Source organism: Elephantulus edwardii, unplaced genomic scaffold (genome assembly GCF_000299155.1).
Source record: "Elephantulus edwardii isolate Elephantulus edwardi_28Jun2011 unplaced genomic scaffold, EleEdw1.0 scaffold00130, whole genome shotgun sequence".
In the NCBI taxonomy this organism is placed as follows: domain Eukaryota; kingdom Metazoa; phylum Chordata; class Mammalia; order Macroscelidea; family Macroscelididae; genus Elephantulus; species Elephantulus edwardii.
The window spans coordinates 2251735-2273366 of NW_006399880.1; the positions used below are offsets into that span (position 1 = coordinate 2251735).

Here is a 21632-nt window from a genome sequence, read left to right on the forward strand (position 1 = left end):
AATGAATGAATGGAAATCCAAAACCTCTGTAAATATCTATTAAAATTAATAATAATTAAAAAAAGATGGATCTTCACTTACTACTTCTTCCTCCACTCAAAAGAGCTCTAGACACAAACTCAATTTCCTCTATCCCCTGCTTTTAAGGTAGTTGAGGTACCCAGGAAGGGATAACTCAGTACCTCCTAGAATATATCAAAAGGTTGTTAAATCTCAGGCTGAATAATTTTCACAAAATTTTGGAGTCCAGGATTTGGCATTTCAGAACCATTGTTACCACTTTCCCCTCAACAGCAGAAAATATCCCATGAATGCAGTATGCCTCACTGGCAGACCCAAAGGAAGTAGGAAAGACAGATTCTTACCAACGTACTGGCTTGTCAAGCCTCAGTAGCTGGCCACGTTGACAAAGAGGATGTATTTGCCGGCGTACTGCTTGAAGGGGATGTACTCCTCCCCATCGATGGTGAGGGCTCCATACTCGTATATGGTGCTGCTTATGCCACCATGGCAGTCCGTCTGGAACAGATTGGTGCCAGAGTATACTTAGAACTGGAAGGAATTCAGTTATCTCCATTTCCAATGACCAAAGACCCCAACAGGAGACCGGGTCACCCAAGACTGCATTGAGCATCTGGAACCCAGGCCGGACTAATTATACTACCTGCACTAGGACCCAGGGCTCCTAACTCCTTGGACATGATAATGATTATAAAAACACCTAATAGCTTGATGAGTGCTATGGAGACTGCAGTGATTACTCCCACATCACACTGTCACTTTACAAACATTTACCAGGTGCTTGAGCTGTTGGATGGGCTGGACACATAGAGACTGAGTGGCAACCTCCAAACAAGGGGGCAGCCTGATCTACACCATTGTGAAGGGAGGACTGAACAAAAAGGAGTAAGCAGCAGGATGGTAAATGGTGATTCAGGAACTAAAAATCCAGAGGATTGAAAAGAGACTGTTGTTATAAACTAGGGAAGTTGGATGTGAGCCAAGTTTGAAGAAGTTTTTTGTATGGGATTCTGGCAGTAAGAGAGATGCAAATCAAAACCACAATGAGATACCATCTCACCCCAAGAGCAGTGGCAAAGTTTGACCAGACAGTAAGAAAGAAATGTTGGAGAGGATATGGTGAGATAGGAACTCTTAAGACACTGTTGATGGGATTGTAAAATGGTACAACCATTATGGAAGGCAGTTTGATGTTCCCTCAAAAATTTGAACATAAAAATTCCATATGACCCAGCTATTCTACTGCTTATATTCCACTGGAATATACCCCGATAGAATGAGAACTGAGGCACAAACAGAGATTTACACTGTATTGCATGGCTGTGTGATTTACCATCACAAGAACATAGAAACAACCCATAAAGGTCCAACCACAATTGAATGAATTGAGAAATCACAGTACATTCACACAGTGGAATAGTATGTAGCACACAGGAACAATGATTTTGTAAATTATTACTTAACTTGGGAAGGACTGGAGAGCAGTATGCTGAGTGAACTATCTCAGTCCAACAAGGACAAATACTGCATAGTACCTTTATTATAAAATTAGAAAACTAGTAAAACGTGTATGAGGACCCAAGGAGGGGAGAAGAGGAGCATAGGGGTGAGGATGGGCTGGGGAGGGGGCAATCATAGGGTTGCACAATTTGATGGATAGAGGAAGTAAAGAAAATGGAAAAGATCAGGTGAAAATGTATACAAACTTTGTAAATAAATCAGTATAAAAGAAAAATATTATTAAAAGATTGTACATGATTGGAAGTGCCTCACACAGAATGGATGCTCTGTGTAAATGAGCTGTTGTCCCAGTGACTGTTACACCCTCCTCTCTGCCCAACTGCTCCACTGGCAAGCCAGAGAACAAGGAGGCATAGGATGCAGGAAGCCCTGATCTGGAAGATGTGGTTTCCACTTTCAACTCTACCAGCTACCTATGAGGCCATGGGCAAGACCTTTCCTTGCCTTGATTTCCCCATTTATAAAATGACAGCCTTGAACTAGATCAAATGTGCTCAAACTCAGTGGCTTGATTATGTCGCTCTCGGTAGGGAGTGAAAGGAGTGGGATTATTGTTAGCAAAGGGTAGCTGTGCACAGCCCTTCCCTGCAGCAGACGGCAAAGGTCTAGATGTACTCTGAATGTGTGTCAAGACAGCAGATGAGTTGTAGTCTGAAAGGAAAAATGCTCAGAGCCATTGTGTTAGGGGGCTTCTTCTAGGGCCCTCTCTGGCTCCAGCATTCGATGAGAGATGGATGGATAATGAATATGTGGAGTCCAAACTAGTAGTACAGGCCAGGAGAGGACGGGGGCAGGGGTTGCTTCCTCCTCTTCCCATCAATTCTGGAAGACTTCCTGGTGGGTTGAGGTATTGAGGGAAGAAAATGATCCACATATGGCCAGATTGGGCACCCTCTACCAGGCCAGATCCTGACAGTGGCAAACTCTTATGTTGGGGCTGGTGCAAATTCTAGTGCTTTGCGTGAGTCTAGCTTTCCCCAGCAGAATGACTTTTGGTGATGCTGGGCGTAGGTCCAGACCTAAACTCCACTTTTCTCCTGTCCCCAGGTCTTGTGGGACTGAGTCAGGGACAGTTCTGCCTCACAACGCAAACAAACTATGACACAATAAAGAACTTTCTTTATTCTGCAGTCAGAACGGAGGCCTCCCTACATGCCTTCTTTATTCTTCGCTGGTTAAAAAATGAATCCTGGGAAATGGAGAAGGAAGAAACCAAGAGATTGTCCAGATAATTGTAAACACAAGAGAACTAGCTTCTGGCACAGTGTGAAGGTGGGGCAATGGCCTGCTCTCAGGAGGTTTAACTTCTTTTCTTTGCTGGCCCTGGGCAAGTCACTTTCATTCTCCAAGATCTCAGTCTACTGACTAGTGGCCAAGGACACAATCAGCTGCCTGCCTCCCAAAAAGGTGTGACACATATTGACAGATCAAAACAGGCCTGAAAGCTTCTTTGAAAGACAACTCCACTGTTACTCTGTCTAGAGATAATGATGACCCTAGATCACAAGGCCTTGATACTCCTACATCTTTGTGAAATGGCTTAGAGGCTTCCCTCTCAGCATGATTATGAAGAAGACACATTGGGTGGGTTGGCTCAGGAGGAGGAGTGACTGGTAAAGCTGGCATGTTTTCTCTTGAGACCAGTGGGGCCACCTTTTTGGGATAGGATTAGCTTACCACAGCTCAGTCCTTCTTGAGGCCCCTCCTTCCCCTGATGCACAATGTCTGAGGAGATGGGGAGGAGAGGGAGAGAGGTATCTCAGTCCACTCACAGATGGGCAAGAGGGGCATTCTGATGGCTTGAAAGGGGAAGGGTGACATTCGGGCAGGACCCCTTGGTCCAGCTTACTGGTGTGGGATCTTTGACCTTCCTGTCTCAGGGATGAAAGGCAATGCTATACAAGGATTGCTGAGCTGGGGGCCTGGCAGAACCACTGATTATGTGACCACTCCTTTCCCTTCTCTTTAGCTCATTTTCCCTAATTGTGAGGTGGAGTCAGATTCAATACTTCATAAGGGTCCTTCTGCTCTGGCTGTCAGCCTGTGGTTCCATGATCCTCTCTGGCTGGTTTAGTCACCTAGAAACCAGCGGTTACTAGGGTCTGATACACGTCAGCAGTTGTTACTCTCCAGCTTCTGCAGTGTCCTTTTGTAGAAAACAAGGACAGGGGCCTGAGCAGCCCTCAGCTGGACTGGGGAGGGGACAGATACACCAAGGAACGGAGGGTTCTCTCTGTTCCTCAGCTCCTCCCTTTGACTGGGGGAGGCCCCTATCCCTCCAGATCTGAGTCATGCATCTCTTCTCATTGCCTCCCCCATCCCATTCCTTTGCCCTGGGGTTAAGGGTAGGAAAGTGATTAGGTTCTAGGACCCAGGGATACAATATCCCAACTCTCTAAGGGCCATAGAGGAAAGATGGGCTTGCCAATGTTGAATTAACCAGCAAGTCCTGGCTGATTGCATTTGATGTGACCAATCCTTACTCTTCGGCTAAAATTTTTATAGACCATATCTATCCTGTTTTCTCTAAATCCAACTATCTCACCCCAAGTCCTGTGAGAAACACAGTTATGAGCTAGCTTATGACCTACATTCTTATCTCCAGCTCTCTTGAGGCAGGACCTAAGTCCTCCATCTCTGCTTCTCTCCAAATGGAGGAGACAAGACTGACTGCTAGTGCTGAGCTGCCTGTGGTCCACCTCAACCTCTACCCAACACCCTTGTCTTAAAATTCAGCCCCATCCTTGCTCTGGGGAGGAGGCAATCCATCTGCCCCCTGAGTTGAGAACTATGGATGAGGCTGGATGAAACACAGGAAGCTTGGAGAAAGCAGCTTCCTGGCCACCGAGTCTGCTCCAAGGAGGGGCAGGCAGAATGGGATTTAGGCTGAAGATGGAAAGGGGGTTAGAAACAGAAAGAATCCTAAAATTTATTTTTTGAGCAGTAGATATCATTTTGGTAATAGAAGCATGGGCTCAAAATTTTAAAGACCCAGAGGATTCTAGAAATCCAGAAACTCAAAGCTTGAGGAGCTTGTGTGTGTGTGTGTGTGTGTGTGTGTGTGTGTGTGTGTGTGTGTGTTAGGAGGATGAGAACAAAGTCCCTCTTTCTGGATATATTTCTCTCTCCCTCACCCACCACACTTCTGCCTATCCACCGTGGGAAAGATGAAAGGGCTACAGTCCCACCCCAGAACTGCTGTCCAAGTAGATAAGCCTGCTGGGTTATCCCCTCTCCTAGCAGCATCCCCACTCCAGCTAAGGGAGAGAGAAGCTTGAGAGAATTCTGCCTCTTTCCATGCTGGCAGTGTCCCAATTGCCACGTTTGCTGAGGTGAGTGTGAGTAGTGTGTAGGTTGTGGGTAGTGAGGCTTTAAGAAACCCTCGGAAGCCGTTCTTTTCCCTCCCGTAGCTGGAGAAACTGAGGCCCAGAAAGGGGGAGGGACCTAGCCAAGGTGCTCAGGGTTCTGCACTGCTGGCACAGAGCTCTATCACAGACCATTGTCTCTTTTACCAATGCCCTGGAATCCAAGTGGACATTTGCACCTGCATTTATTGTCCCTGCACTAAAAGAACACTGTTGCAATTCTACCTTGTTACCTCCTTCTGGTCTTTGGTCTAGCCTAGTTGATCCCCCAGGAATCTGCGCAGTCAACCCAGATCCCAAGCGTCCACGCCCCTTCAGGCCCCTAGGGAGAAGCGCATCCCACATACGTACAATGGGTATAGCAAGGTGTCCTCTCGAAAGCCCTGGGGGAGAAAGCGCGAACTCCATAGCCCTTTCTCTCTCCCCGCCCTACCCACCCGGAGCACACAAGTCTCCAACAGACGAAACTCCTAAGAAACACAGTCCTGGGGGGTCGGGGGAGATAAGCAGAGTTGAGGGTGTCATCTTTAGGAAGGGAACCCGGGAAGGGAGGGAGCCTCCAGAGATGGATACTCAGGACACCTGTTCTCCCAGTGCCCCATTTACTAACCTTCGATTTCTCCTGTCCCCGACTCGGCGGGACGAAGCCAGCCAGGAGCAGGGAGAGGAGCCACGAGGCCCGGAGCAGCCGGGCCATGGCGGGCTGGGGTCCGTCTCCAGCTCTGGCCAAAGACAGCTGTCTGATCCTTGGACTACGGTCGGTCTGAAGTCGCCACTGCTCTCAGCCCCCTTTCAAGTCTGCAGTGGTAACCAATCCGCGGCCAGGAGTCCTTGTAACCAATCGCAGGGCTACTGGGATTTCAGGGGCGGGCATAATTCACCCTCTGTTTCTCCCCTCCTCAGGCCCAGGGCGACAGGGACTTAAGCAATTATGAGCAGAGAGAAGAAACTCAGGTTCTTGCGAATATGTGACAGTGCACTTTTTGCTTTCGATTTTAGAGGGTGTGGGGGCAACAAGCCCAAGGAGTTAGCACTAAATAATTGTTGGAGGGTTCCATCTTAAGAAGCATATCTTGTCCCTGGGGTTTATAAAAGTCCCATTCGTATCCCTCAGCCCTACCCTACCCCTGTTCCAGTTGAAGGGAATGAGGATTTTAAAAACTTCAGCAAGATCTGAAAGTTAGACCAACAGGCATACTTACTATATGTAAGTTTCCTCCTTAAAAAGCAAAATGTGGTTGTCTTAAGATTGAACATGCAACCTTCTCTTGGGAAAAGCGTAGGGACACCTTGGCTGGTCTGGGAGCAGAAAATCCATTTTATCAGTCATTAGCTCCCTCTGTCATCTTGGACTGTTGCTTTCCTTGTCTGGGCCTCAGTTTCCCCAACTGTGTAACAACGGATTGGACTAGTGATCTCTAAGGTCCTTCTGATTCTGGTTTGGTGATTTGCTTCTAAAATAAGAACAAGGAAGCTCTGGTGGCCTAGTGGCAAGAAGCTGTGCTGTAATCCTGAAGGTATGTGGTTTGAATCCATTAGATGCTCTGCTGGAGAAGGAGGGACAATCTCTTCTTGTGTCAGTTGGATCTGATTCAACAGTACACAACAGGAAAAAGATTTAAAAAAAAAAAGATAAAATAAGAACATATAGATCAAGAGTCCCTTGAGAATCCTGCACAGGGCCTACCATAAAACAGGTGCTTAATAGTTGCTGAGTTAATTAGTCAATGAATTAATTTCTCTGCTCAAAGAGACTTAGGATCAGATCAGACAACTGTAAGCCTGGCTCTCTGTGCATGTTTCTGTTCTTAGGTATTAGAATGCATTGTAATCAGAGGTCTCCAAATCTGTCTGATGACCAGAATCTCCTGGGAACATTTAATACATATTCCTGGGCTGGACTTAAGGATCATTGTGTCAGAATCTCTCGGGGCAGAGCCTGAGAATCTGCCTTCAGACAGGTTCCACAGGTTATTTCGAACAGCTGGCCTGGGTATAGTCCTGGCCAGGGAAGATTCAGGCCCAAGTGTCCTCTAGACATTTCTTCCCAACCAGAAGTGCCTTGGAGACTATTCCTTAGGTATCATTTGAAATATTAAGGTCCTCATGGAAGTTTGGAAAGCTGAGCCTAATTTTTATATCCTCCATAAAAATCTCACCTCCACAGCCTGTTAGAAGTGAAAGGAATCTTGGGGGCCAGAAAAACATCTAAATAAATTAAAATGCAAATGTCTTTGAACAAAGTCTTCAAAGAGTATTGAACACCAGTTGTTGTCATTGTTGTTGTTGTGTACCACTGAGTCAGAGCTGATCCATAGCTAACTCTCCTGCTCCCAAAGCTGCTTGTGGCCTTGAACCATGTGCCTTCAGGATTGCAGCGTAGCTTCTTGCCACTAGGCCACCAGAGCTCCCTAGAGTAAGAGCGTGTGCTCAATACATGTTATCTAGTCCAGTCAATCACTTCATGTCACTGAAGCCAAGGAGAAAATGGCAGATCAGTGACATCACGTTTTTAAACTCCAGTCCAAGGACCTTTCCACCTGGTTCTACTGTCTTCAGACTATCATACATACCCAAAGATTTTTTTAAAACAACTACATAAACCTTAGTTTGTCAGAAACCTGTTGTTTATCAGCATAAAAGGCATCTCAGGAAATTCAAACTCATTGCCTTTGAGAGAGAACTGGCTGACAGCTGACCCTAAAGCAGGCTTCCAGATGCTGTAAGGAGGAGGAGATGATGGCTCATCTTTCTCCCAAGTAGCGCTGATGAGTTTGAACTGCTTGCTCTTGGGTTGGAAGTGCAACTCTTTACCCACTAGGCTACCAGAGCTCCTAGGGACTCAAAATATACACCTAACATCATGTTAACACCATAAGAGATGTCAAAGAGTGATCTAGAATCTACAGCCTCTGTGCACAAGAGTGTATCTAACACTTGGCTGTGTAGCACCTGGGGTCATGCAACTGCATGGCTGGCATCTGAGAGAGGGCACCTCCTTATATTTTGTGCCTTATGTGCTTAGTCCCTGGTCCAGTCCTGGCGTTTAGGTTCTTTTAGAGAGGTGAGGAAGACTCAGAAGCCTGAGGTGCTACTCTCGGCTCTGGCAGTGACTTGCTATGACAGACAAGTTACTTCTTTTCTGAGCCTCAGTTGATCCATTTGTATGACAAGCCTCTCTTCCATTTTCTTAGTAGTCGTTCCTTTGGTTCTGTAGTTCCAAAGGTATCGGTTTCAGGAAGGACTGTGCTGTAGAAAGTTCAAACTTGAGTGCATGGACAGTGGACTGGGGAGACTGGAGGAGCATTACCTGGCTCTGGGGCTGCTGCAGTCTGGTGTCAAAGGAGATCTGAGCACTGGCTCTAAGAACATAAAGAAGAGAAGGAAAAGAGCACCTCCCCGTCTCTTCACCGCCTGCTTTTCTGGCCTTTTCAGTGGTTTTATTCTCAGGGACCCTGTGCTTTAGAAGCTGTTGTTCTCCACTAAGCTGCCTCCTCTTGCCCTTTGGATAAAGTCCAAAATTCCTTAGCGCTTCAGCCAATACCCTCAAATTCCAGCCTCTTCTTCACCTTTGGTCACACGTCTTGTTTTCTCTCCACCAGCTGTGTGGGTCTTTACCTCTGTTTTCCACGTGCTGCCCTCTCTCACCTTGAGGGTTTACCTCCAGTCTTCCGTTAAGCCTGGAGCACTCCTCATCCTGCCCCTGTAGATGTTTCTCCTTTACTTATTTTTCATTTCTCACCTTAAGCACCACCCTTTCATGACAGAGTTGAACTTAGGTTCCCTTGCCTTATTACAGTTCCCGGTGTAAGAGAGGAAGACCCTCAGTCAGGTAGATTTGACACAGGAACTGCAGCGATGGGCTCAAGAGTGTCAGAGATTATGAGGATGGCACAGGATAGGACAGATTTTAGATCTGTCACTCATAGGGTCCCTGTGAGTCATACGTGACTCGACAGTACTTAACAGCACCAGAGTATTTGACATACATCCTGTATTTAATACATCCAGTATTAAACCTTACTAAGTCCATTGCCATTAAGGTCATTGTGACTCATAGCAACCCTATGTTGTTCTATGACATCGAGTCAGCTGCAACATATAGTGAGTGACCCTATGACAACAACCCTTTTCCCTGCCAGATCCTGAACCAGTCCCACTGACTCCGACACACCTGCCCCCATTACCCCAGTTATAGTGTCAATCTATCTCACCCGGCGTCTTCCTTTTCTGTGCTGTCCCTCTACCCTTCCAAGCATGAGGTTCTTCTCCAAGGACTGGTCCCTCCTGGCCATGTGCCCAAAGTATATGAGGCAAAGCCTCAAAATCCTAGGCTCTAAGGAGCAGTTTGGTTTCTCCATCTCCAGAACAGACCTGCTTGTTCTCTTGACACTCCATGGTATGTTCAATACTTTACTCCACTCCATGATTCAAAGGCATGGATTCTTCTTCTATCATCCCTAGTTATTGTCTAGCTCTCAGATGTATAGCAAATAACTGCAAAGACCATGGGATGAATCAGGTGCAACTTAGTCTCCAGAATGACCTTTGGAGAGGTCCCTGACAGTTTTTCTAATGCAATTTGTCTTTTGATTTTCTGACTGCTGGTGCCTAGAGTGTTGATTGTGGAGCCAAGTAAGTTGAAATGGTTAACAACTTCAGTCTCTTCTCCATCTCCCATGGCGCTGCCAATTGGCCCAGTGGTGAGAATCTTTGTCTTCTTGATATTGAGCTTCAGTCCATATTGTAGACTACAGTCCTTGACCTTCTGCAGGAAATGCTTCAGGCTCTTCTTTCAGCAGGCTAGGTTGTGTCAGCTGCATAGCATAGGTTAGGTTGTTGATGAGTCTTCCTCCAATCCTGATGCCAACCTGATTCTTCCTCATAAAGTCTAGGCTCCTTCCTGAATGATCTGTTGCACATATCGATTGAAAAGGACACACCCCTGACACACTTCTTTCCTGATTTTTAACCATGCAGTATTTCTTCCTTGCTCTCTTCTGACAACTGCTTCTATGGGCAAGAGTAAAATTGCCACATAAAGTTTCCAAGAAGGTAGTCTTGGAACCAGCAAACTACCATGTCTTTCCTTCACAGATGTGCTGGTGAGTTTGAACTATCAACCTTTTAGTTAGCTGCCAAATATTTAATCACTGTACCAGTAGGGCTCCTCATTAAAATTTAGTTGTTCCTTTTTGTAATATTTCTTTTTTTATTATTAATTTTAATGAAAGTGTACGGAGACTTAGGATTTCCAGTCATTCATTGTTGCACTTTTCTCCCTGTCCACCCCCTCCCCACCAATTCACTTTTCTCCTTAATAAGTAAAAGAAAACTCTTTCATTGTTATGCAGTCCCTCCTCCCAAGTCCACTGCACTGTATAGCCTTCATTCTGGACTCCATCATGACAATAATACCTAATCATATATCCCTTTTAAACAGTTCTTTCCCTCATCTGTTGCAACACAGTATACATCATTCCTCCCCTTCTTCTCTGTCTTCCCTCAACCCCAATGTCAGTCCTGTTTTACAACAGTGGCACTATGCAATATTCGTCCTTTAGTTGTACTTTTTTATCATTTCTTGATTGTCTGCTTTCCATAAAAGCTTGTATATCTTTCACAAAAGCACCTAGCACAAGGCTTAATACATGGCAAATGCTCAACCAATGCTAGTCAAATAAAGGAACTCCAAGTAGAACACTGTTGTTGTTAATGTTATGTGCCATCGAATCATCTGTGACTCATAGCAACCCTGTGTTCAGCAGCACTGAACTCTGCCCTGTCCTGGTCAGTCTCGCTAATTCCAATACACCAACCCCTTTGCCCCAGTTACTCTATCAATCCATCTCATCTGGGGTCTTCCTGTCCTGTGCTGTCCCTCCCTCTTTCTGAGCGTGATGTCCTTCCTTCTCCAAGGACTGGTCCCTCCTGGCCACATGCCCAATATATGTTTGATGTTAGATATATATAATATAATATAATCACAAGTTTGCCTCAGAATGTGCTAACAATTTTGAATCCACACAACTATTCTGATACCAGCTGCTAAGAAGATTCAAGATTTGTTCGTTAGATTCAGTAAACTTGGTAAAGGGGAACAGATGATTAGAACTTCACGAAGGAGGGTTAGAGACAGGAGCTTTGTAGGGGTCATAAGCTAGTTTTACTTCTACTTTAAAACTGCCCAGTGCTTCACCCCAAAACTCTTTAGAGACGTGTGTGGGAATGTTGTCATCTACTGGCTTGGTGGGTAAATGGAGGTTGTGGATGATTAAAAGGAGGCTTTTAAAAGAAACTGCTGATGATCTGTGTCTTTGGAGCAAGGTGGAACATTAGTTAATAAACAGATAGATACTGTGGAACTCCAGAACAAGGAAAGCCAGCCCTGTCATTGCTAAGTATGTGCTTCGGGAGCTGGGTCAGAGACGGGTCAAGTCCAGCTGAGCTGCTGAGTTCTTTAGTTGAAATTCCTTTCTGCAACAACTTGGCCAATGTTAATTCTCTTTCTTTGGAGGTATTGGAGTGGACAAGCTCTGGAGGTGCTTGGGGCCAGTGGGGGCAAGGAGAGGAAAGAATGCTTCATGATTCTTCTGAGTGAGGTGTGCCTTTTCTGATTTTAAATTATGCAGGGACTACTGCAGAAGATCAAAGACTTGTTGTTATGTGCCCTCGAGTCACTTGTGACTCACAGTAACCCTATGTACATTAGCTCTGAAACCTGCCCTATTCTGAGCCAATCTCATCGTCTCTGACAGACCTAATCCCATTGCTCCAGTCACTGAGTTGATCCATCTCATTCTGGATCTTTCTCCCTGCACTGTCCCTCCACCCTTCCAAGCATGACGTTCTTCTCCAAGGACTGGTCCCTCCTGGCCACGTGCCCAAGTATGTGAGACAGAGCTTCAAAATCCTAGCCTCCAAGGAGCAGCTTAGTTTCTCAGTTCAGTTCTCTCCAGGACAGACCTGTTTGTTCTTGCAGTCCAGAGTACGTTCAACACTCCTCTCCAGCATCACAACTCAAAGGCATCAATCCTTCTTCTATTATCCTCAGTCATTATTATCCAGCTCTCTGACATAAAGCAAGTAATTTCAAAGACCATGGCCTGCATCAGACACACCTTAGTCTCCGGACTGATATTATGGCTCTTCAGTACTCTGGAGAGGTCCCCGACAGCAGACTTTCCCAATGCAATTCATCTTTTGATTGACACAAGTGTTTGCTACAGAACCAAGCAAGCTGAAGTTATCAACAATCTCAATCTCTTTTCTGTTCATCATAAAGCTGCCAATTGGCCCAGTGGTGAGAATTTTTGTTTTCTTGATGTTGAGTTTCAATGCATGTTGAAGGTTATAGTCCTTGATCTTCTGCAAACGCCTCATGTCCTCTTCAATTTCAGCAAGTAAGGTTGTGTCATCTGTATATCACAGATTGCTGATGAATTTTCTTGCAGTCCTGATGCCACATTCCTCCACATAAAGTCTAGCCTCCTGAATGATCTGTTCTGCAAGTAGATTGAAAAAGGTATGGAAATGGGATGCATCCTGATACACACTTTTCCTGAATGTGAATCATGTAGTGTTTTCCTGCTCCGTTCAAACTACTGCTTCTTGGTCCAAGTACAGGTTTCATTATAGCCTTCAATATGGGTTACACCTCAATACCAAGAAAACAAAAATCCCAACAGCTGGACCAATAGGCAACATCATGATAGAGGAAAGAAAGATTGAAGTTGTCAGGATTTCATTTCATTTGGATCTACAATCAACAGCCATCCTAGCTGCACTCAAGAAACCAAAAGACATATTGCATTGGGGAAGTCTATTATAGAGGACCTCTCTAAAATGCTAATGAGCAACAATGCCATTTTAAAGCCTAAGGTGCACCTGATCCAAGCCATTTTTTGGATTGCTTCCAATGCATCTGAAAATTGGACAATGAATAAAGATGACCAATAAAAGAATCAACGTCTTCAAACTGTAGTGTTGGCAAAGAGTAGTAAATATGCATGGCCTGCCAAAACATCAAACAAATCTTTCTGGCTTGGAAGCAGTGCAATCAGAGTGCCCTTTACAGGCAAGGATGGAAAAAAGCTGTGCCACATGCTGAAAGGAACAACTCTTTGGGGGGAAAAAGCCATCTGGGAAAGGTAGAGCGTGAGAGATAGAGAGGAAAACTCTAAACAGGATGAATTGACAAAGTACCTAGAACAAAGGGCTTGTGCACAGCAGAGATCATGAAGATGACACAGGATAGGGCAAGGTTTCAATCTGCTGTCCATAGGGTCACTATGAATTGTGGTCAACTTCATAGCACCTAACAAGAACAATCAAATATAGTATAGCAGATATTCTTTGCCAACACAGAAGTCAAAAGCGTTAGTTCTTTGATCTTTTTTCATTTCCAAGTTTAACATGTACATGAAGTGACTGAACATTTCATGGCTTAGGTCAGATTTACCTTTGTCTTTAAAGTGACATGTTGTTTTCTAATATTTGAAAGAAGTCCTCAGAAGCACATTTGCCCAATGCAATGTGCTCTTTAGTATCTTGCCTATTTGAATCATTGACAATTCAATCATTTCTCCATTGCCTCTCATTGCCTATTGATCCACTTGTGAGAATTTTTGTTTTGTTTATATTGAGATGCAATCCATACCAAAGGCTATGTCATCTTTGATCTTCTTCAGTAAGTGCTACAAATCCTCTCCACTTTCAGCAAGCAATATCATGTCATCTGCATATTGATGAATCTTCTATAACTTGAATGTCATATTCGTGCTCATGACATTCAGTTTCTCAGACAATTTTGCTCAGCATACAGAATAAATAGGTACGATGAAATGACACGGTGATTCACTCACACTTATCCTGATTTTAAACCTTGCAATACACCTTGTTCTGGTCAGACAACTGTGTCTTGGTTTATGCAGAGATTCCACAACAAAGGCTTCTGGAATTCTCCTTTTCCACAAAGGTGTACTGTTATGATCTGCAGAGCTGCATACCTTTGCAGAGTCAATAAAGCACATGTAAGCACCTTTCTCATTTTCAGCTAAAGACCAGTTGACATAAGCAATGATATTCCTTACTCTATTGTGTCATCTGAATCCTGGCTGAATTTCTGACAGTTTCCTGCTGATGTACTGTTCCAGCTGTATTTTAGTGATCTTCAGTAAAAGGTTACTTTCATGTGATATTAATGATGTCATTTGATAATCTCCCCATTCTTTTGGGTCACCTTTTTTTGGAATAAGCACAAATATGGACCTCGTCTTGTCTGTTGGCCAGGTAGCTGTCCTCCAGATTTCTTGGCATGAATGAATAAGCACATGCTTGGCTACATCTGTTTGTTGAGACAACTTGCAACTGGTACTTTATCAATTGTATTCCATCAATATGCCTAAAACACATTTGATAATGTCTTATCATTCTTACCTTCAAGGAGCACACTGGCTGAAAATCTTCCAAGACAGATTTGTTTTTTTTTTTCCTCAGTCCATGTTTAGTTCAATATTCTTCACCAATGCCACAGTTCAAAGACATAAATCTTTGAATCAACTAGGGCTGGGGCCTGTCATCCTAATCGATTGATCCTTCCTGACAACACACCCAAAGTATGTGAGACTGCCCATCCACAGGCCTTTGAAAACCCTCTGAATAACAGGAGAACTATTTGGGGCACCTTGGGTTATATAGGCTGTATTAAGGAGGCTGTATTAAGGAGTAGTACATTGTGTGTTGTATTGCTAAATGAAAGGTCACTGGTCTGAATCCATCAGTCACTCCACAGGACAAAGATGAGGCAGGCTGCTCCTGTTAAGATTTCTTGGCCTTGGAAACATAATAGAGGGTTACCGAGATTTAGAATTGACTCAACATCAGTGTCTGTGGGTTTTCGTTACTGAAATTTATTTCCTTTTCTTCTTTGCAGTATTCAAAATGTGGTTACTAGAAAATTTAAAATGTTGTTATGTACCATTGAGTCACTTGTGACTCATAGCGACCCTATAACAACAGCTCTAAACCCTGCTCTATCCTATGCCAATCTTATTGTCTCTGACACACCTACCCCATTACCCCAGTCACTGAATCACTCCATCTCATCGAGGGTCTTCCTCTCTTGCACTGTCCCTCCACCCTCCCAAGCATAAATACTCATAAGACTCAGTGCCATTGAGTCAGTTCTAACTCATAGAGACCCTTTTCCAGGTTTCCAAAGCTGTCAACAGAAACAGGAAAAGACGGCCATTTTTCTCTCCCAGAGCCAGGGGTAGATTTGTAGTCTTTGTGTTAGCAGCATAACTCACTATCAGCTCTGTCGTCTCTCTCTTACGTATTTGATGGCCCTCAAAATAACATATATTACTCACATTATATCTCTATTGGACAATGCTAGTTCAAGCTATATCCTCATTAGGGACAGGGATGGGATATATTTGTCTCTGTGAAACCTGTGCTTATCTCTTATGGAGGGCCCCTGAGACCATACATACCCACACTCAGTGACTTGCTAGGAAGACTCAGCATATAGCCACACATGCTCTATGATCTGTTATGTTATTGTTATGAGCTAACTCTCCAATGAGGTTTCACAGGTTCTAAATCACAAGGAAGGAGATTGCCCAGCTTTCTCCCAAGAAGCAGCTAGTGGATTAGAACTACTTGTCTTTAAGTTGGAAATGTTGCTTCTTATTGCTAGGCTGGGCAAAATCAGCAAAGGGTAAGAGTGAAGTCCAGAGAAAGCTGGGCACAAGCTTCCAAGACAGTGGGCTCACTTAAATCCTCCAGCATTCAGTTGTGACAGCTTGTGTGTATGTGCCTTTGAGGGCAGCTCATTAGACTCTTAATACTTACAGTTTATTTGGGAAGGGTCAAGTACAAAACTTACAGACCACCAGAGGGAAAGCAGGTGTACAACCACACTGGACCAGCCACTTGGGCACAGAGGCTCTATTATCAGTTCAGGAATAGTGAGAATCCTCATGAAATCCATTTTCTCAGCTGCTAGTCAAAGATCACTTTACAAGCAGGTCTTTCTGAAAATATCACCCTCATGCCTGCTTATCAACTCTTTCTTCCTAATAATTTGTTGTTGTTGAGAATATAAGAGGTAAAACGTACACTAATTCAACAATTTTTACATGTACTATTCAATGAGAGCATTCTAGTGGCTTTGCCATTAGAAATGCACTGCCAACCCAAAGACACATGGTTCTAATCTGCAAACCGCTAAGTGGGAGAAAGGCATTCTCCTCACATGCGATTTACTATCTCTGAAAACCTGCTGGAGAGGCAACTATGAGTCAGTTCTAACTCAACAATACGTTACAACATTCATGGAAAACAGAAAAGACCAAAGTGGATGACAGAAGAGACGCTGAAACTTGCACTCGAATGTAGATGGGCTAAAACAAAGAGAAGATGAACAGACAATTTCAAAGAACAGTTGAAGGAGACCAAGTAAAGTATTGTAACAAAGTGTGCAAAGAGCTGGACTTAGAAAACAAAAAGAAAGATCACAGTAGACATTTAAGACTCAAACTGCAGCTTTTCTACGAAGATGATGCCGAAAGCGAAGAAGAAAGCCCCTGCCCCTCCCAAAACTAAAGCCAATGCAAAGGCATGAAAGGCCAAGAAGGCAATCCTGAAGGGCATCCACAGCCAAAAAAAAGAAGATCCGCACGTCACCCACCTTCCGGTCGCCTAAGATGCTGAGACTCCGAAGGCAGCCCTAAGAAAAGATGATTGATCTCTTCTCATGTGATTTACAGTTCTCCAAAACCTGTTGGAAGGTCAGCTATGAGTTGCTTTTAACTCAATGGTAATGAGTTGTGTTGAATGCTTGGAGGGAAGTAACCCAGCCCTCACAGGGAACCACAAAATATAGTAGGTTTTCTGAAGCTCAATCAGTCACTTTTCCTTCCTTTTCAGGTTTTGGTTTATTATCCTCAGGGACTTAGCATGCCCAGAGTGGTCCTTAGAAATTATCTAGTTCCTTGTTTAGATTTTTTTATAAAGAAAAGAGAAAAAGAAAATGTTGATTCTTAGCTCTTAAAAAAGTTGCCAAAATAGAAAATCAATGTATACTTACAAAATATAGAGTTGCATCACTCCAAACTTTATGCTTGATTGGACCTGTCTTCTTATCAGTCAAATTTTTGACTGTGGATAAAACAATTGGAAAAATATGGGAAGCAGGCAGCCAACTTCAAAACTTATGCCTATACTATGCTAAATGAAGAAATTTTTCTATTTGATATTTCATTTTCAACAAATGTTAAAACTGAAGAAATTTTTACCTCATAAACATATTGACAAAAGTAATTGACACCTAATTAAAATACCTAATTATTTTCAGGTAGGAAATACCATAAATGGAATAAAATTCCATACCTTTTATCAAATATTTTTATAAGAAACGGACAAAACAACTACGAGATATGATCTCACCCCAGTAAGAATAGCAAAATTGAACAGAACAGCAAACAACAAATGCTGGCGAGGTTGTGGAGAAACTGGAACCCTTATTCATTGCTGGTAGGAGTGTAAAATGGTGCAACCACTGTGAAAGGCTGTATGTCACTTTCTCAAAAAGTTGCAAATAGAAATACCATTTGACCCAGTAATTCCACTACTGGGAATATACCTTAAAGAAATCATAACTGCCACCCAAGTAGATATATACACACCCATGTTTATTGCAGCTTTGTTCACAATAGCAAAGAGATGGGTGACCCTGGAGGACATTATGCTGAGTGAAATATCTCAGTCACAAAAGGACAAGTACTTCATAGTATCACTGTTGTAAAACAGGACTGACAGCAGTCTTGGGGGGAGACTGAGAAAGATGGGATAAATTATGTGTACTGCATTGAAACAGATGAGGGCGAGAACTGTCTAAAAGAGATATATGATTAGGTATTTTTGTCATGACAACAGTCAGAATGAAGGCTTCATAGTGGAGTGGACTTGGGAGGAAGGGTGGGAAGGGAGAAAAGTGCAACAATGAATGAATGGAAATTCAAAGTCTCTGCAAATTTTCATTAAAATTAATAACAATAATAATAAAAAATTTAAAAAATTATCCTTTGGAAAAAAAGGAAAAGATATGCATACTATACACATAGATTTCACATAATGGGAGGCACAGGAATTAGAATGATTACATCTGTGAAAGAAATCGTTAGAGAAGTTCAATACCAGCAGTGAAAACTAGGCCAGGTGCTGATTGTGAAACAGACCATCAGGTACTTATATGCAAGTTCAAATTAAAACTAAAGAAGGTTAAATCATATTAGCAGAAATAAAAATCTGATCTTGAGTCTATCCCCCCCGAACTTAAAAACCAATTCAGAAATAGCTTTGAGGCCTTGAACACTAATGAACAAAGATCAGATGAACTTTGGGGAGATATCAAGAATATTGTTGATGAAGAATGCAAAAACTTCATTACAAAGAAGGAAGAAGAAGAAGAGACCAAAATGGATGTCAGAGCGCTGAGAAGCCAAAGCAAAGGGAAGACATCAAGAAGTTAAGGAGCCGAATAGAAGATTTCAAAGGGCCACTCGGGAAGACAAGGAAAAATACTATAGTGAAATGTAAAAGGAGCTGGAGTCAGAAAATCAAAAGGGCCAGACTCGCTCAGCATTTCTTAAACTGAAGGAACTAAAGAACAAATTCAAGCTGTGAGTTGCAATTCTTAATGATGCTAAGGGCAGAATATTTAATGATTCAGGAAGCATTAAAAGAAGATAGAAGGAGTAAATAGAGTCATTGTACCAAAAAGAAGTGGCTGACACAGAAAAATTTCAAGAAGCAACATATGCTCAAGAGGCAATGGTGATGAAAGAGGACGTTCAGGCTGCTCTGAAAGACTTGGCAAAAAAATAAAACCCCAGGAACTGATAGAATACCATTTGGCATAATTCAACCAACAGATGTTACCCTGGATGTGCTCACCAAGTTTTGCCAAGAAATATGGAGGACAACTACTTGGCTAACTGACCAGAAGAGATCCTTACTTATTCCCATTCCAAAAAATGATGGCCCAACAGAGTGTAATATCACACATTAGCAAACTCCTGCTGAAGATCATCCAGAAAGTACTCAAACAGTACATTGACGGAGAACTACCAGAAATACAAGCTGGGTTTGGAAGAGGTCATGGCACTAAGGACATTATTGTCAATGTTAGATGGATCTTGGCAGAAAGCAAAGAGTACCAGAGAATGTCTATCTGTGTTTCACTGACTATGCAAAGACATTTGACTGTGTGGATCACAACAAATTGTGACTAATCTTTAGGAAAATGGGAATCTCAGAACACTTGATTGTGCCTATGTGAAACCTACACTCGGACCAGGAAGCCGTCCTCGGAGCAGAACAGGGAAACACTGCATGATTCAAAATCAGAAAAGGAATGCATCAGGGATGCATCCTGTCTCCATACCTTTTCAATCTATATGCAAAACAGATCATTCAGGAAGCAGGGCTTTATGTGGCATCAGGGTTGGAGGAAGACTCATCAACAACCTACGTTATACAGATAACACAACCTTGCTTGCTGAAACTGAGGAAGATTTGAAGTGCTTGCTGCAAGAAGGTCAAGGACTGTAGTCTTCAATATTTATTGAAGTTTATTTTAACATCAAGAAAGCAAAGACTATCACCACTGACCCAGTTGGCAATACCATGATAGATGGAGAAGAAATTGAGGTTGTTAACAATTACTGCTTGCTCAGCTCCACAATCAACACACTTAAAAGCCAGTAGTCAGGAAATCATAAGACAAATTGCGCTGGGAAAACCTGCTGTCAGGGACCTCTCCAGAGTAGTGAAAAGCTATAATGTCAGTCTAGAGGCTAAGGTGTGCCTAATCCAGGCCATGATCTTTGCAATAACTTGTTATGCTTCAGATAGTTGGGCAATGACTAAGGATGACAGAAGAAGAATTGATGCCTTTGAATTGTATTGCTAGAGAATAGTCTTGAACATACCATGGACTTCCAAGAAAACAAATAGGTCTATCTTGGAGAGGGTGAAACCAAGTTTCTCTTTGGAGGCTAGGATTTTGAAGCTCCATCTCACATACTTTGGGCACACTGGGAGACACCAGTCCTTGGAAAAAGACATCATGCTCAAAAAGGTGGACGGACAGCACAGGAGAGAAAGACCCCAGATGAGATGAATTGATACAGCGACTGGAGCAATGGGGATTGGTGTGTTGAAATTAGTGAATCTGGCTCAGGACAGGGCAGGGTTCAGAGATGCTGGACTTGGAGTGGCTATGGATTGCAGGCAACTCAACGGCACATAACAACAAACAACAACAACAACAATATTTTTATTTTTTACACTTTTTTTACATTGTTTACATTTAATTTTACGTTATAAAATTTATCAAACAAAAACAACTATGAGATATCATCTCACCCCAGTAAGAATAGCAAAATATAACAGAACAGCAAGCAACAAATGCTGGTGAGGATGTGGAGAAACTGGAACTCTTATTCACTGTTGATGGGAATGTAAGATGGTGCAACCATTGTGGAAGGCGATGTGGCGCTTTCTCAAAAAATTGCAAATAGAGATACCATTTGACCCAGCAATCCCATTACTGGGAATATACCCCAGAGAGACCATGTCTGCCATCCAAGCAGATATATGCACACCCATGTTTATTGCAGCTTTGTTTACAATAGCAAAGAGTTGGAAGCAGCCTAAGGGCCCATCAACAAACGAATGGCTAGAGAAGCTGTGGTATATCCACACAATGGAATACTACGCAGCATTGAAAAACAAGGAACTCATGCAATATTATTCAAAGTGGGTGACCCTGGAGGACATTATGCTGAGTGAAATATCTCAGTCACAAAGGGACAAATACTGCATGGTGCCACTGTTGTAGAATGGGTCTGACATCACGGTGGGGGTATGACAGAAAAAACTGGATAAATTATGTATATTGTATTGAAACAGATGAGGGAAAGAACAGATTAGAAGTGATATATGATTGAGTATTATGGTTAGCACAGGAATCCAGAATTAAGGTTGCATAGAGAAGTGTACTCGGGGTAGGGGGTGGGGGGAAGGGACGTGGGAATTGTATACTAATGAAGGAATTTTTTTTCTTAAAAAAAAAGATATGGTGATAACAGAAAAAAAATTATCAAACAAAAAGATGTTAATCACATTAATTCAGCTTGTTGTTATGTGCTATAGAGTTATCTGTGCCTCATAGCGACCCTATGTACAATAGCCCTATACCCTGCTCTATCCTGTGCCAGTCTCACTCTGACACACTTACCCCCATTACTCTAGTCACTGAATCAATCCATTTCATTGAGGGTCTTCTTCTGCACTATTCCTCCACCGTCCCAAGCATGATGTCCCTCTCCGAAGGCTGGTCCCTCCTTGCAACATGTCCAAAGTATGTCAGTCGAAGCTTGAAAATCTTTGCCTCCAAGAAATAGTCTAGTTTAACCCTCTTCAGGACAAACCTGTTTGTTCTCTTGCTAATTCAGCTTATGGAAGAAAATTTCCCTGTGCAGCATGAAAGAAATTACCACAAAAACCGTAGTTGTTGTTATGTGCCGTCGAGTTGTTTGCGACTCATAGCGACCCTATGTACAACAGCCCTAAACCGTGGTCTATCCCATGCCAGTCTCATTGCCTCTGACACACCCATCCCGATTACCCCAGTCACTGAATCAATCCACCTCA

At 43.1% G+C, this 21632-nt stretch overlaps 1 protein-coding gene across 1 annotated transcript in view; it reads right to left on the minus strand.

Moving 5' to 3' along the window:
- The window catches only part of GPX3 (glutathione peroxidase 3 (plasma)), an 8097-nt gene extending 2493 nt beyond the window's left edge, over positions 1–5604 (minus strand). Inside the window, 2 exon segments of the mRNA XM_006903644.1 lie at positions 366–519; positions 5518–5604. Of these exon segments, the coding sequence (XP_006903706.1) occupies positions 366–519; positions 5518–5604 (241 nt within the window).
- Between the last annotated feature and the right edge of the window lie 16028 nt (positions 5605–21632).